The 12,832-nt window shown below is 43.8% G+C and overlaps 1 protein-coding gene across 1 annotated transcript in view; it reads right to left on the reverse strand.

Annotated features, from left to right (window-relative positions):
• Jmy (junction-mediating and regulatory protein) overlaps window positions 1–11,776 on the reverse strand; it is a 69,712-nt gene extending 57,936 nt beyond the window's left edge. Inside the window, exon 1 of the mRNA NM_021310.3 lies at window positions 10,270–11,776. Within this exon, the coding sequence (NP_067285.2) occupies window positions 10,270–11,274 (1,005 nt within the window). The 5' untranslated portion in view covers window positions 11,275–11,776. The remainder of the gene's footprint in view (window positions 1–10,269) is intronic.
• Between the last annotated feature and the right edge of the window lie 1,056 nt (window positions 11,777–12,832).

The raw sequence follows: 12,832 nt of genomic DNA on the forward strand, positions 1-12,832 counted from the left end.
TATTCTGCCAAATGAGACACATAGCTCCTTTTCCCACTATTTTAGACAAGGTCTCACTGTATCTCTGACTAACCTGATACTATGTAGACAGATCCTGCCACTCCCTCAAGAGTGCTGGGATTAACAGAGAACCATCATATCTGTCTCCCCACCCCCACACATACATACACACTTTTTGTTCTGCCATAAAGTTACTTGAACTCCTGTAGCTCAAGCAGGGGTTGAACTTGGCCACTCTATTTCAGCCCTAAGCAGGTGGGATTACAGGCTTAGGTCATTAGTAACTACTGTTCATATAGTCCAAAATAACAAAGATTTAAAAGAACTAAATGTGTGAGATGATAGCCTGATTAAATCAATGTAACATATAAATGTACTAAACTATTATTTAGTGCCCTACAAACATAATTATTGTGAAAAACACTTTTCAAGGGTTCCTTAAAAACTACAGCCAAAAAAAAAAAGGTGCCACTCACTTTTCTTCAGAAAAGAGTGTTAGGATCATCTAACTATACATGCATGAGACACACTATCACTATGATAACAAGCTAGCACAGACAGTAACAGCCCACGGTCCCACAGTGTGTCCCATGTGGATTCTGCCACAGTCCCAGGGCCAACATGCCCTAAGTCTTCCTACTCATCACTGACTCACACACAACTTCTAATCCTGCAAGGCCCATTCATCAATACCGCTCACAGGGACACAGGCTTTCACAGTGCCTCTTCTGTTTGGATACACAAATGTTCATTGTCTTACAACTGCTTACTGCATTCCACACAGTAATATGTTATGCAGGCATGTAACTTAGAATCAATAGACCACAGCATGTAGCTTAGGTATACAGTGCCACAGTACCTACATTTATAGAAGGACACTGTATGAAACTGACTTATACCACATAAATCTTCCACTCCTTCACAAATAGGAATAAATCCTTTCTAAGAAATTGACATGTAAAATATTTCTTAAGAATAAAACCCTGGGGCTGGAGAGATGGCTCAGCGGTTAAGAGCACTGTGTTCTTCCAGAGGTCCTGAGTTCAATTCCCAGCAACCACATGGTGGCTCACAACCATCTGTAATGGGATCCAATGCCCTCTTCTGGTGTGTCTGAAGACAGCTACAGTGTACTCATATAAATAAAATAAATTAAAAAAAAAAAGAATAAAACCCTGGTTGGAATAAAACCTTTCAAAAAATTGATTTATAAAATATCTCTTCATAAGAATAAAACCCAGGCATGCTGGGAAAATGGCTCAGTCAGTAAAATGCTTCGTGAGTTCAGATACCTAACACCATATAAAAAGCCAGATGAAAAGCTTGTGTACAGTGGTATGCACCTGGGATCCCCAAGCTGGGGAGGCAAAGACAAATTCCTGAAACTCAAACATTAACCACAGCTGAACAGTCAGAGATCCTACGTCAAAAGGTGGAGAGCAACTGAGGAAGACACCCAAGTCTGACCTCCACATGCATGCGCACCACGCGCACGCACACACACACACACACACACACATATAAATGAAAACTAAATAATATAGCCGGGCTGTGCGTGGAGTGGCAGGTCTACACTATCAGCACCATAGACACAAGGGGACCAGCAGAAGTTCAAGGTCACCACCGGCTGCAAAGTCAAGCTACCTCCTGGCTATATGAGATCCTGCATCTAAATTAAGTAAAAGCCAACTCTTTCGAAAAACATATTAATAAAGTAAAGGTAGGAGGAAGTCAGTTGCAGGCTACAGAGAGAATGTCTTGTGTCTGTATGGATGTGGCACCTGTCGATGATAAATTTGATGGCCTAAAGGCAGGAAATAGGAGGTGGGACATCCAAGAGGCAGAAAGGATTCTGGGAGACTTCCAGGCAGGATTCACCCAGGAGGATCTTATGAGAACAGAGGCATGGTACCTGAGCACTGGTAATCATGCACATAGCAGAATGTGAATTAAAATAAATAGGTTATTTTAAGTCAGAGAAGAGCCTAGTTACATGGCCAAGTTATTTGTAAATATATTTTGAATCTGAGTCTTATTTCTGGGAGCATAGAGAAAGAACACCCTAGCTTTTACAAGAGGCTGTTCTCAACTATCAGACAAGTCATACTCTATAAAGGCACATAAGAAAGACCACAGCATGTAGCTTAGGTATACAGTGCCATAGTACCTACATTTATATAAGGACACTATGAAACGGACTCCCACAAAGATAATATTTTCAGGAGCAGTTGAACTCTTGACTCAACAATCCCATGACTACCCATAACTAAAGATATGGAAGTACAATTTAAAAAAAAAAAAAATCACAACATTTTGAAAGAGTAAGTATTAAAATACTGACCAAAACAGCCAGCACTTAAAAAGTAGAAAGGAGGAAAAACTAGAAATAATGAACAGATGAGTATAATACGTTGGTTGTCACCCTTCCTAACACAGCCATCCTTTAATACAGTTCCTCATGTAGTGGTGACTCCAACCATACATTTTTTTGTTGCTACTTCATAACTGTAAATTTGATGCTATTATGAATTGTGATGTATTCTACATGCAATCCAGAATGTGATAGTTTGCATATGCTTGGCCCAGGGAGTGACACTATTAGGAAGTGTGGCCTTGTTGGAGGAGGTGTGCCACTGGGGCTTGGGCTTTATTTAATACCCTTCTCCTAGGTACCTGGAAGTTGGTATTTTCCTAGCAGCCTCCAGGTGAAGTTGTAGACCTCTCAGCTCCTCCTGCACCATGCCTGCCTGGGCGTTGCCATGCTTCCACCTTGATAATGGACTGAACCTGAATCTGTAAGCCAGCCCCAATTAAATGTTCTTACATGAGTTGTCTTGGTCATGGTGCCGGTTCACAGCAGTGAAACCCTAACACAGAGTATAATATGTAGTGAAGCTTAAGGGGCTACACTGGGTTTCTGTTATTGTTTTTCTTTCTTTTTTCTCCCCACCACACCCCAAGACAGGGTTTCTCTGTGTAGCTCTGGCTGTCCTGGAACTCACTCTGTAGACCTGCTGATCAGCTACCTCTCCAGCACCATGCTCTGAAATTGTAACCAGCCACCCCAACTAAATTCTTTCCTTCATAAAAGTTGCCCTGGTCATGGTGTCTCTTCACAGCAATATAACGTTAACTAAGACAGTCAGCCTGGACAATACAGTAAAACTGTCTCAAAAACTTAACAAAAAAAGAGACACCAGTTAGAAGCAGAGTACAGAACTCTGGGGTATGGGTGGGGAGAATCAAAATTATAACCAGCTGTACCAAAAGGACCACAATATCCTATAAAGTCAACCAAAACAATTAGATTCATTTGTAGTGGTAACATGTCTTGGGAGTCCTGGAGGAGTTTCTGATGATGCACAAAGCTAAGATCAACCTGCTATTTTTATTTTGACACTGTATCCATTTGGGAATATTTTACCTTTGTGGGACCAGCTTCCGTCATCACTAACATGGCTGTAATTGCCAATCTGGTTTTTAGTAGAAATAGGTTTGGATTTCAGAGGAATCCAGCAGCCAGCTACTATACAGTACCACAGGAGAAAGAAGACAATGATTGGAATGATGGTAGTTTTTATTTACTCTGAGTTTCTACACACTAGGCATAGGGCAGGTATAGCTCACTAATGACCTGAAATAGGCTCAATTTTACATCTCTTCAGAAATGAAGAACCAGAAGTACAGAAACTCGGTAACTTCTCAAAAGTTTAGTCCAAGAAAAACTTACCAACAGCTCCCAGACTAACTCATGTTCTTAACTACCATGTGGCATGTACTCGGCCAAGTTGTTCTCTTTTGAGTTTATAGAGAGTAAAAACATGAAATTCAATGAAAAAATAGTAAGTTGAGTGGGGCAACTAGAAAATGGTGCAGTCAAACAAAATTTAAAAAACAAAACATACTTTCAGATTCCTCCCAACTCTAATCTATAAATTCTAAGCACACTGACACTCAATACAGTTAAGAGGTGTTCCTTTATCTATTCTATGTCAGGCAATTTTCACCAAGACAAATAAAATATCCTTAAGAAGAGCAGCTTCAGGCTCCACAAAGCTTAATACAGAAGAAAAACGGCTCAAGAAAAACAGTCAAATCTAAGGAACTCCAGGGAGCCCAAGTATAACAAACTGTTTACAAAGCAGCTTCAATATCAACATAATTTCCTTTTAATACAATGACTTATGATTCCCTTGAAACTTTCAAGGTTTGAAACTGCTTGGGAAGTTAATCTATACATTTTCTCTTTTACGCCTTTGTTACTTTTTAATTTAGTTCCCTAGTACCAAAAGTGCACTTAATATAAACAATAAGGAGGATTTCTAAACTAAAAACAAAATGAGAAGTTAACATCTTTCTTCCCACTTTCAGATCCACCAAGAAACACTAGTATAGAAAATAAAATATTTTAAGTGCAATTATGGAGGGGAAAGTAAAGATTAAATTAAAAGCTATGACTCAGTTGTTTTAAATGGGATTAAAAGTGGCAGAAGACAAGTAGATTTTAGGCAGCAGCACACTATGCCATATTCTCTACTTCCACTTTGGAGGCTAATAAGTAATATGAAGAGATACTTTCTGAGAAGGCATTTTTTTTTCTTCCTTTCAAATAGTATATATCTGTGAAAATTTTTTAAAGTGAAATATGCCCACATCTAAACCAACTTACTCCTGACCAGAACAATATAAAACAGAACTTGAGGAAAATCTAGCCAGGTGTGGTGAAGGAATCCTTTAGTCCTGTACCCCCGACCCAGGAGAGGTATGCACAAGAGGATGAGGCCAGGCTGCTCTACACAGTTCCAAGCCAGCCAGAGCTATATATATATGGTGATACCTGACTCGAAAAGATAGAACAGGAAGAAAAATTACACACTGAGTGTTCCTCCTGTAGCTTTAGATTGAGTAAACACAAAGAATCTTACACACACACACACACACACACACACACACACACACACACAGAGAGAGAGAGAGAGAGAGAGAGAGAGAGAGAGAGAGAGAGAGAGAATGAATGAGAGTGTGTCTGAGGAAGGACCTGGCATAAAGTCAACAGAAAGTCCTTCTTGCCTCATCGTCCCAAAATCTGGAATTACAGGTATAAGCCACCATGACTCACTATAAAAGTAATTCCATAGCTGAGCGTGGTGGCGCATGCCTTTAATCCCAGTACTCGGGGGAGGCGGGGGGGGGGGGGGGGCAGAGGCAGGCGGATTTCTGACTTCGAGGCCAACCTGGTCTACAAAGTGAGTTCCAGACAGAGAGAAACCCTGTCTCGAAAAACCAAAAAAAAAAATAATAATAATAATAATTCTATAAGTAAATCTTATACATAAAAAAGCCAGGTTTGGTGATAAACATCTTTATTAGCACTTGGGAGGCAGAGGCAAGCAGAACTTGTGACTCAGAGGCCAGCCTCAGCGTCTACACATAGAACTCCAAGACAGCCAGAGCTAGATGACATGTGCAAATCAAGGTTTTCCAAAAACTTTAAGTAATATGATGATGAGTCCTGACTGTAGATTTGATAGAATTTAGAATAATCACATAAACGAACCCCTGGCCATTGTAAGGGAGCTTCTAGGTGAGGTAACTGAGGTAGGAAGCCCTACCCTACACATGGATGGTACCATTCCATGGGCTGGACATCCTGGACAGTATAAAAAGTGAGCTGAGTCGGGCATGGTGACGCACGCCTTTGATCCCAGCACTTGGGGGGCAGAGGCAGGCGGAATTCTGAGTTCGAGGCCAGCCTGGTCTACTGAGTGAGTTCCAGGACAGCCAGGGCTACACAGAGAAACCCTGGCTGGAAAAAACAAACAAACAAACAAACAAACAAGTGAGCTGAGTATCAGCATTCGCCTTTCTGCTAACCACAGAGGAGCAATGTTACCAGCTTTTTCATGTTGCCATGGCTTCACCACCATGATTAACAGCAACCTCACACTGTAAGACAAAATAAACCCTTCCATCCAGCCAGCACATGAGTGAGGCCATGTCAGAATCCCCTATCTCAATTTGTATGACCCTATAGTGTTTCCAGAAGTTGGTACTGTATGTTACAAAATGCTACAAAAGTAAAAAGAACCTTGACCTGGGGGTCAAGGCCCTCTTTTACAGGTGTCCCCTAAAGACCATCAGAAAACACAGGTTATTTACTTACATTACCATTCATTAACAGTAGCAAAATTAAAGCTGAAGTAGCAAAATTAAAGCTGAAGTAGCATTGAAATTAATTTTATGGTTGGGGGTCACCACAACATGAGGAACTGTAAAGAATCACAGCATTGGGAAGGCTGAAGAACCAGGATAATCGTAGCATAGAAAAGTAGAGGCAGGAGCATCAGGAATTCAAGGACAGGCTGGACTAACCAAGACCCTTTTCTAATGATTTTTTTTTTTTTTTTGGTCAAGAAAAGGAAAAAGCAAGTAAGAAAAAGAAACCAAACAAGTAGCAAGTTATGGCAGAAAAAGCACAAGGTTGGCAGGACAAGCCTAGTCTGCAACTGAATGTCACTCTAGCCAAAGCTATGCCCACTTTAAGCCTCAACCTTGGCAGACAGGCCGGGCAGTGGTTGGTGTACACCTTTAATCCCAGCACTCGGGAGGCAGAGGCAGGTGGATTTCTGAGTTCAAGGCCAGCCTGGTCTACAGAGTGAGTTCCAGGACAGCCAGGGCTACACAGAGAAACCCTGTCTCAAAAAAAACAACAACAAAAAAATATATATATAGGCAGACAGTCACTTAGAGTTAAAACTCAATGGTGGAGTACTGCCTAGCATCAAGCTGGCTTCCACCAGGAATATTTAGAGCTCAATTACCTAACTGGTGCTAATAAACACAAGTTACAATCCTCAAAAGATGGAACGACAAACTACAACATCTTGATTACATGAAAGAAAAAAAGCCATACTTATTGGAAGCTACCTTTGTAAAATGCTAGCTAATTACTGATTTCATACAGTCCTAATTTGTAAAGCATCCTTCGGTTACTTCTCTGCTCTCATCCTAGACTGTAATGAGTCCTAATCAAAATCCAGGCTGTTCTGACTCCAAACCCTGCTAAGTCGTACGTACACTGTGCCTCTTTGACAGCACTTTCTGCTCTCAATGGTTTTAACTTGGATGACCTTGAACTTGTGATCCTCCTTCCTGACGCCCACTCTCAAGTGCTGCATCTACAGTGTGGGATACTAGGGAAGGCTACTGTGCTGGAGATTGAGACCAGGGCGTCAGATGTCCGGCAAACACTCAGAAGCCACTCTTCGAGCCCCTAAGCCTTTTTGCTGTGTAAAAGTGTAACAAGTCGAGAGTCGGGATATCCCAGTCAGGAGGCTAAGGGAAGAGGATCATAAATCTGAGGACAGTCTGGGCTGCATCTCGTTTCTGAAAGCATCTTCCTTGAAGAATATACATCTATCAGTTTATAAAAACTGTATTTACCTACTTTACATTAAAAGGACATGCCTTAGTTATGTTGACTGCTCTGAACAAGTGGCAGGGGAATTCAACCCTGTCAAGGCCTTGATATGTTACAATGTTAATCTACACTTTTTTTTTAATGGGAGGGCTAGAACTGTAGCTCAGTGTAGAGGATTTGCCTATGTAAAAGACCTTTTGTTTGAATACCCTAACTGTAGATAAAACCTCTCTTAAGTCACTGATCTAGAACAGAAACAAATATGGAATTTATAGCTAGGAAAAAAATCATACTATGAGGGCAAATAAGATTCAAGGAAATTGAAGAAAGAAAAATATAAACAAGAAATACATTTTAAAAGTATCATTATTGAATCTGATTTACCAGATATAATTTTGTCCAATTCCACAAGCTATGTTGACTGAAAGATAACACAAAACCAAGTAGGAAAAATAAACTCAACAGAACTAATACAAGTGACATATAATTGCTATAAAATAGATTTTACCCTTAAAAAAAAAAGTAGCTACAGTGTGCGTCTATCCTTTCAGTGCTAGTAAGATGTTGTACTCAAGGGAACCCTGGGCTGTTCAAGGCTTACAGAGTCCTGTTTCACCAACCAATGTTACTGCCAAGGGATGGGGTATTGTAGTTCACTGGCAGATCACTTACTTAGCATAGTGCAAACCACCCCACATACCCTGCCGGACACAAAAAAGCAAACCACTAATACAGAGAAGAATGTAGGCAGTAGAACACATTCACAACCTACATAGTTACTTAGAAAGAAAGGTTCTTGATACACTTCCATCCTCATGTTCATGGAAGACACTAATCTCCACACTGAACTCCATCTTCCAGTATAATTCAGGGTAGGTATTATAGACAAACGTGTGTTATCATTGAGAGCTATTCTCAAAATACCATTCAAGTCAACTTCATAAAGAACTGAAAGATTATGTATTTATTGTTAAATTTATAATAAACATTTGTTTCCCAAGACAAAAGACTCTTTAAAAATTGTTTCGGGTTTTTTTTTCCTCTGCTAAACAGAATAAAATAGGTATGTGGTGGCTCCCACCTCTAATACTAGCACTAAAGAGGCTGAGCAGTAGAATCTGGAGTTTGGGGCCAACTTATGCTACCTATTAGTTTCCAAGCCACTCTGGCTACAGAATGAGACCTTAATTTAATTTTTAAATTTCATTTTAAAAAACACCTCAAAGAGAATAAAACATCTAGTTAATACATTTTTAACTAAGAAAATGTGTTTTAGAAAAAAACTAACCCTCAAAACTGAGTCCTAGAAAATTAACTTTTTGGAAGCTCATTTTTAATAAAAGATAACCACCTTTTATTATGTATCAAATAAGGTTAAAGCACACATTTTAAAATTAGAGATAAAGAGTTTCTAGTTTGGAAAACACTAGCTATCATTTCCAGTCTGAGAAAGGAGCACACACACCATTGGTTAATAAAACACTACTTCAAAAAGCTTAAGAGAAATGCAGGGTAATATGAACACTAGAAAGAATGTCTTATTTGTCACCTCTTTCCAAAAAGATTATCAAAGTCTCCAGGAAGTGAGCTAGTAAAGGGAGAAATGAAAACAGGTTCCTGAACTCTAGGAAGCTCCACATGATGCCTACCATCCAGTAACCCAGAGAAGTGTAGTCCTTCAAGACAGCTTGTGACTAGGTGCTTCTGGCTGTCCTGGAACTCCCTATTCACACCAGGCTGGCCTTGAACACACAAAGATCCACATGCCCGAGTGCTGGGATTAAAGATGTGAGCTAGAGTGAAGAGTCTTGATAGAGGAAGTTGTAAATGTATGCATAGTGTATGGTGTAAGTGAGAAATAATAGTCTAGCAAAGTCAAACACCAAATATTCTAGTAAGAAACTAAGAACATTCCAGGTTCCTGGCCTAATATCAGTTAAATATACATACAAATGACAGCAATTCAGGAATAAAAACTCCATGAAACAGAGCTTCTCTCCATCCCAAGTTCAAGCACAAAATACTGTGACATTAAAACAAATTGCTTTGAAAAATTGTATATTGCCCATTAGAAGTCACCTTATTAAATTACACTTTTTAGTACATTTCTACAGAAGAGGCATGACTATAAACACACACTGAAGAGCTCACTACGTATAGCCTTTATTTCCTGTTATTTAAAGACTCAAGAAGTATGTTAAAGTGTTCACACTACATATAAAAGCTCAAAGCATTCCTGCCCTTGACCTACCTTCTCCCTAAAACAGGAGTGAAACTTGAGCCATCTGTAAAGACTTCATAGTCTAAAATCTTACTTATGTCAATTCTCATTTGGTCAAGTCAACACACTTTTTAAAAAATAAATTTAGGGCTGGGTGTAGTTCAGTGGTACACTTTGAGCACCGCAAAACGCTGAAAAGTAAAATTTCATACTTACCTATGTTGCCAGAGCACACAAGGCAAACAAAAGCAGATCAACTTTGATCGGTAAGACAACAATTTTCAGTACATAAACATGACACCCTGAAAGAAGAGCTAATGTCTGGGCAAGCTACTTTAGGGGGAGAGTAACATTCATTTAGTTTAAGATTACAGAATACCTGTTTTTCTAAATGCTTTTATCTCTACCTGTATTTTTAGTAAACTGGGTACTTTTTGGAGGGGTAAAAAAACTCAAAACTTCCCAAAGATCCATCGCTGAGATAAGTAAAGAAAGCCGATCAGGAGCCCTCCTGTTCTTCCTTTTCCCGCGGCTAGAAAAGAAGACACTTCGCAGACCCCAAACCCAGGCTCCAACACTTGGCAGTGAGACGTGAAAACTAGGACCGCTGCTCGGACTCCGCACTCACCTCCTGGATGCGCCTCCTGGCCCGCTGAAGCACCTCTTCATAGCCCTTCTGCCGCAGCTCGCTGAGGCTTTCGTAATACTCCTCCGGATCATCCGTCTCGGTGAAAAGAACCTGAGAAAGGATCTTCCAGCCACACGTGTCCAGGCCGTGGCCCAGGTATACCTGGAGTTGGTAACATAGAGCGTCGATCTCCTGCTCGGTCATCTCGGGGGCGCCCCCAAACAGCACCGTCCACATGCCTGACGGCTCTTCGGGGAACACCGGCAGACACGGCTCCAGCTGGGAGTTTACCGAGCACAGCTGCTGATGCACGGCTCGCAGATCCTGGAAGGAGAAAAGCCCGGCCCAGCTGCATTCTTCGGCCGGAGACTCCAGCTCCGCGGCAGACGGCGGCTGCTCCGAGTCCGGGAGCGGCTGTGGCGCCTCGTCCTCCCTCACCATTTCCAGGACCTCGATCTCCTCGGAGACCGCCCCGGAGGCACTCACCACCCGCACCGACGACACCGGGGGCACCGGGGGCGCCGGCGGGGCTGGCGTGGCACTGGCGGTCGCATCTCGGGATTCGGCGCTTCTGCGGAGCGGGCTGGCCTTAGCCCGCGCGGGGCTACGGAGAGGACTCTCCGGTCCTCTGCCCGCGGGACCCCGAGGAGGATCCCCCTTCAGGCTGCGCGCGCTGCGCGGAGAGCCGCCCTCGGCCCAGGCCTGGCTTTTCCGTGGCCCGGGACTCCGGAGCGCTGCTGTAGCAGAGGCAGCGGCCTCTGACCGACCCCTGGCCGCGGGGCTGCCCGGACCGCGACTCCCATCAGACGCGGGCGTCCCCGCCTGTTCCCGGGAACCGCTCCTCTGTCTCTGGGCCGTCCGGTTGTGACAGGTTATAGCAAACTTGCCTTCGATCTCGTTCCAGGCCACAATGAACACAAACTTGTGCTTCTCGCGCTCGTCGAATACGTGGGGCCGCACCGCCACCCAGTCGGACTCGAGTGTCTCCTCCAGCGCGAACGACATGGTAGCTCCGGTGCCCGGCGAGGGGGGTCGCCCGCCCGGCCGAGTCTCCGCGGTGGCCGCGCCCCCAGCTCACCCTTGCGGGGCGCCTGCAGCCATCTTAGCGCGCCGGCCGCTCACCCACCGGCTCCTTTGTGGTGCGGCTCTCAGAAGAGACAATACGCGGCCCGGAGCAGGTAGTTCACATGGTCACGTGCGGCCGGATCTGTTTACAAGCCGCTCGCTGCCGCAGCGCAGGGCCCTGGGCCGCCGGACCGGCCTGCGCGGAGCCGCGGGGCTGCGTGCTGAGGCGCGCGTCCGCCGCTCGCCCGCCGGGGCCTACCTCCCCGCCGCCCCTCTGCCCCCGGCCAACAGCGCCCAGCCAGCCAGAACCAGAACCAGAAAGCAGACTCCTAAAGCGCTAGTCTCAGCGTCGCCACAATGTTGCCATTCGGCTGTGACGTCTGCGGCTCCACGAGGGACGTAAACACGGGCACGTGCGGCACGCTGCTGACGCGGCGGCGGCAGCAGCGGCAACGGGAGCGGCGGCGCGCGTCCCGCCCGCCCGGCGGCGCCCCGCCCCCCTCCGCGTCCCTCCAGCCGCGCCTGCGCGCCGCCGCGTTCCTGGCCCCAGCCCTGCCCCCTTTTTCCCGGCCCGGAGTCTGTGGCTGCGGGATGACGCTTTTCTGCAAGATGAGAGACTGGTGTGCCCGGCCGCACAGGTTGCTTTGAACCCCCGGCAAGAGGAGCAAAGGCAGAGGGACTCTGAGACTTTGTTCAAGGACCTTGATGTAGCCCTCCTTCACCCTAAGTGAATCTGGATCGCCAACTGTGTTCAGACGCGTCCTAAACAGTCCGGGAACTCTGCCTTGCTTTACAAGGCTAAGCCAAAGGGTTCCATTCTCCCCTGACATCCTTCAGACACAATTTAAGTTAGACATGTATGCAAAACAACTCAGGAGAATACGAAAACAGTAGGAAAATTCAGTCACGTCCTAAAGAGCGTGAACATTTGTCTCAATTTATCCTTCTTTTATTGCTTCGGCTTTCCTCGTTGTGTACTGTTCTGAGAATCTCTTTGGGCAGTCACTGCACTAAAGTTTTGACATTGTATTCAGTTATCAGAGTTCCCAGAAAGCACAAACAAAAAGTTTTTATCAGCCTGGCAAGGCAGTGCATAACTATAATCCCAACACTTGGTGAGTAGAGGCAACCAGATATGGTAATTCAAGGCCAGCAGGGGCTACAAAAGACCTTGTTTCAAAAACCAGCCAGAAAAATCCAATTATTCATACTAAATTGTGTTGAAACATTCCTAATATTGTCTAGTAGGTTTATAATCCACTTTATATTATTGGCGTCATCTTTCCTGTCAGTGTCTAAGGCATCAAGCAGGCACTAATGTATAATAGGAATTAGTTCTTTTACTTTAAGCCACATTTCTAAAACGTGTGAAAATCATCTGAGTCACCCTCACGTTGTCAGCTACACACAGTTTTGTATTGGCCTGACATCTAAATTGATAGTCAAAAGTTTTAGACCTATCTCTTGGCTGAACTTTTTTTTTTGTTTTGGTTTTGGT

Source organism: Mus musculus, chromosome 13 (assembly GCF_000001635.26).
Source record: "Mus musculus strain C57BL/6J chromosome 13, GRCm38.p6 C57BL/6J".
Taxonomy (NCBI): Eukaryota; Metazoa; Chordata; class Mammalia; order Rodentia; family Muridae; genus Mus; species Mus musculus.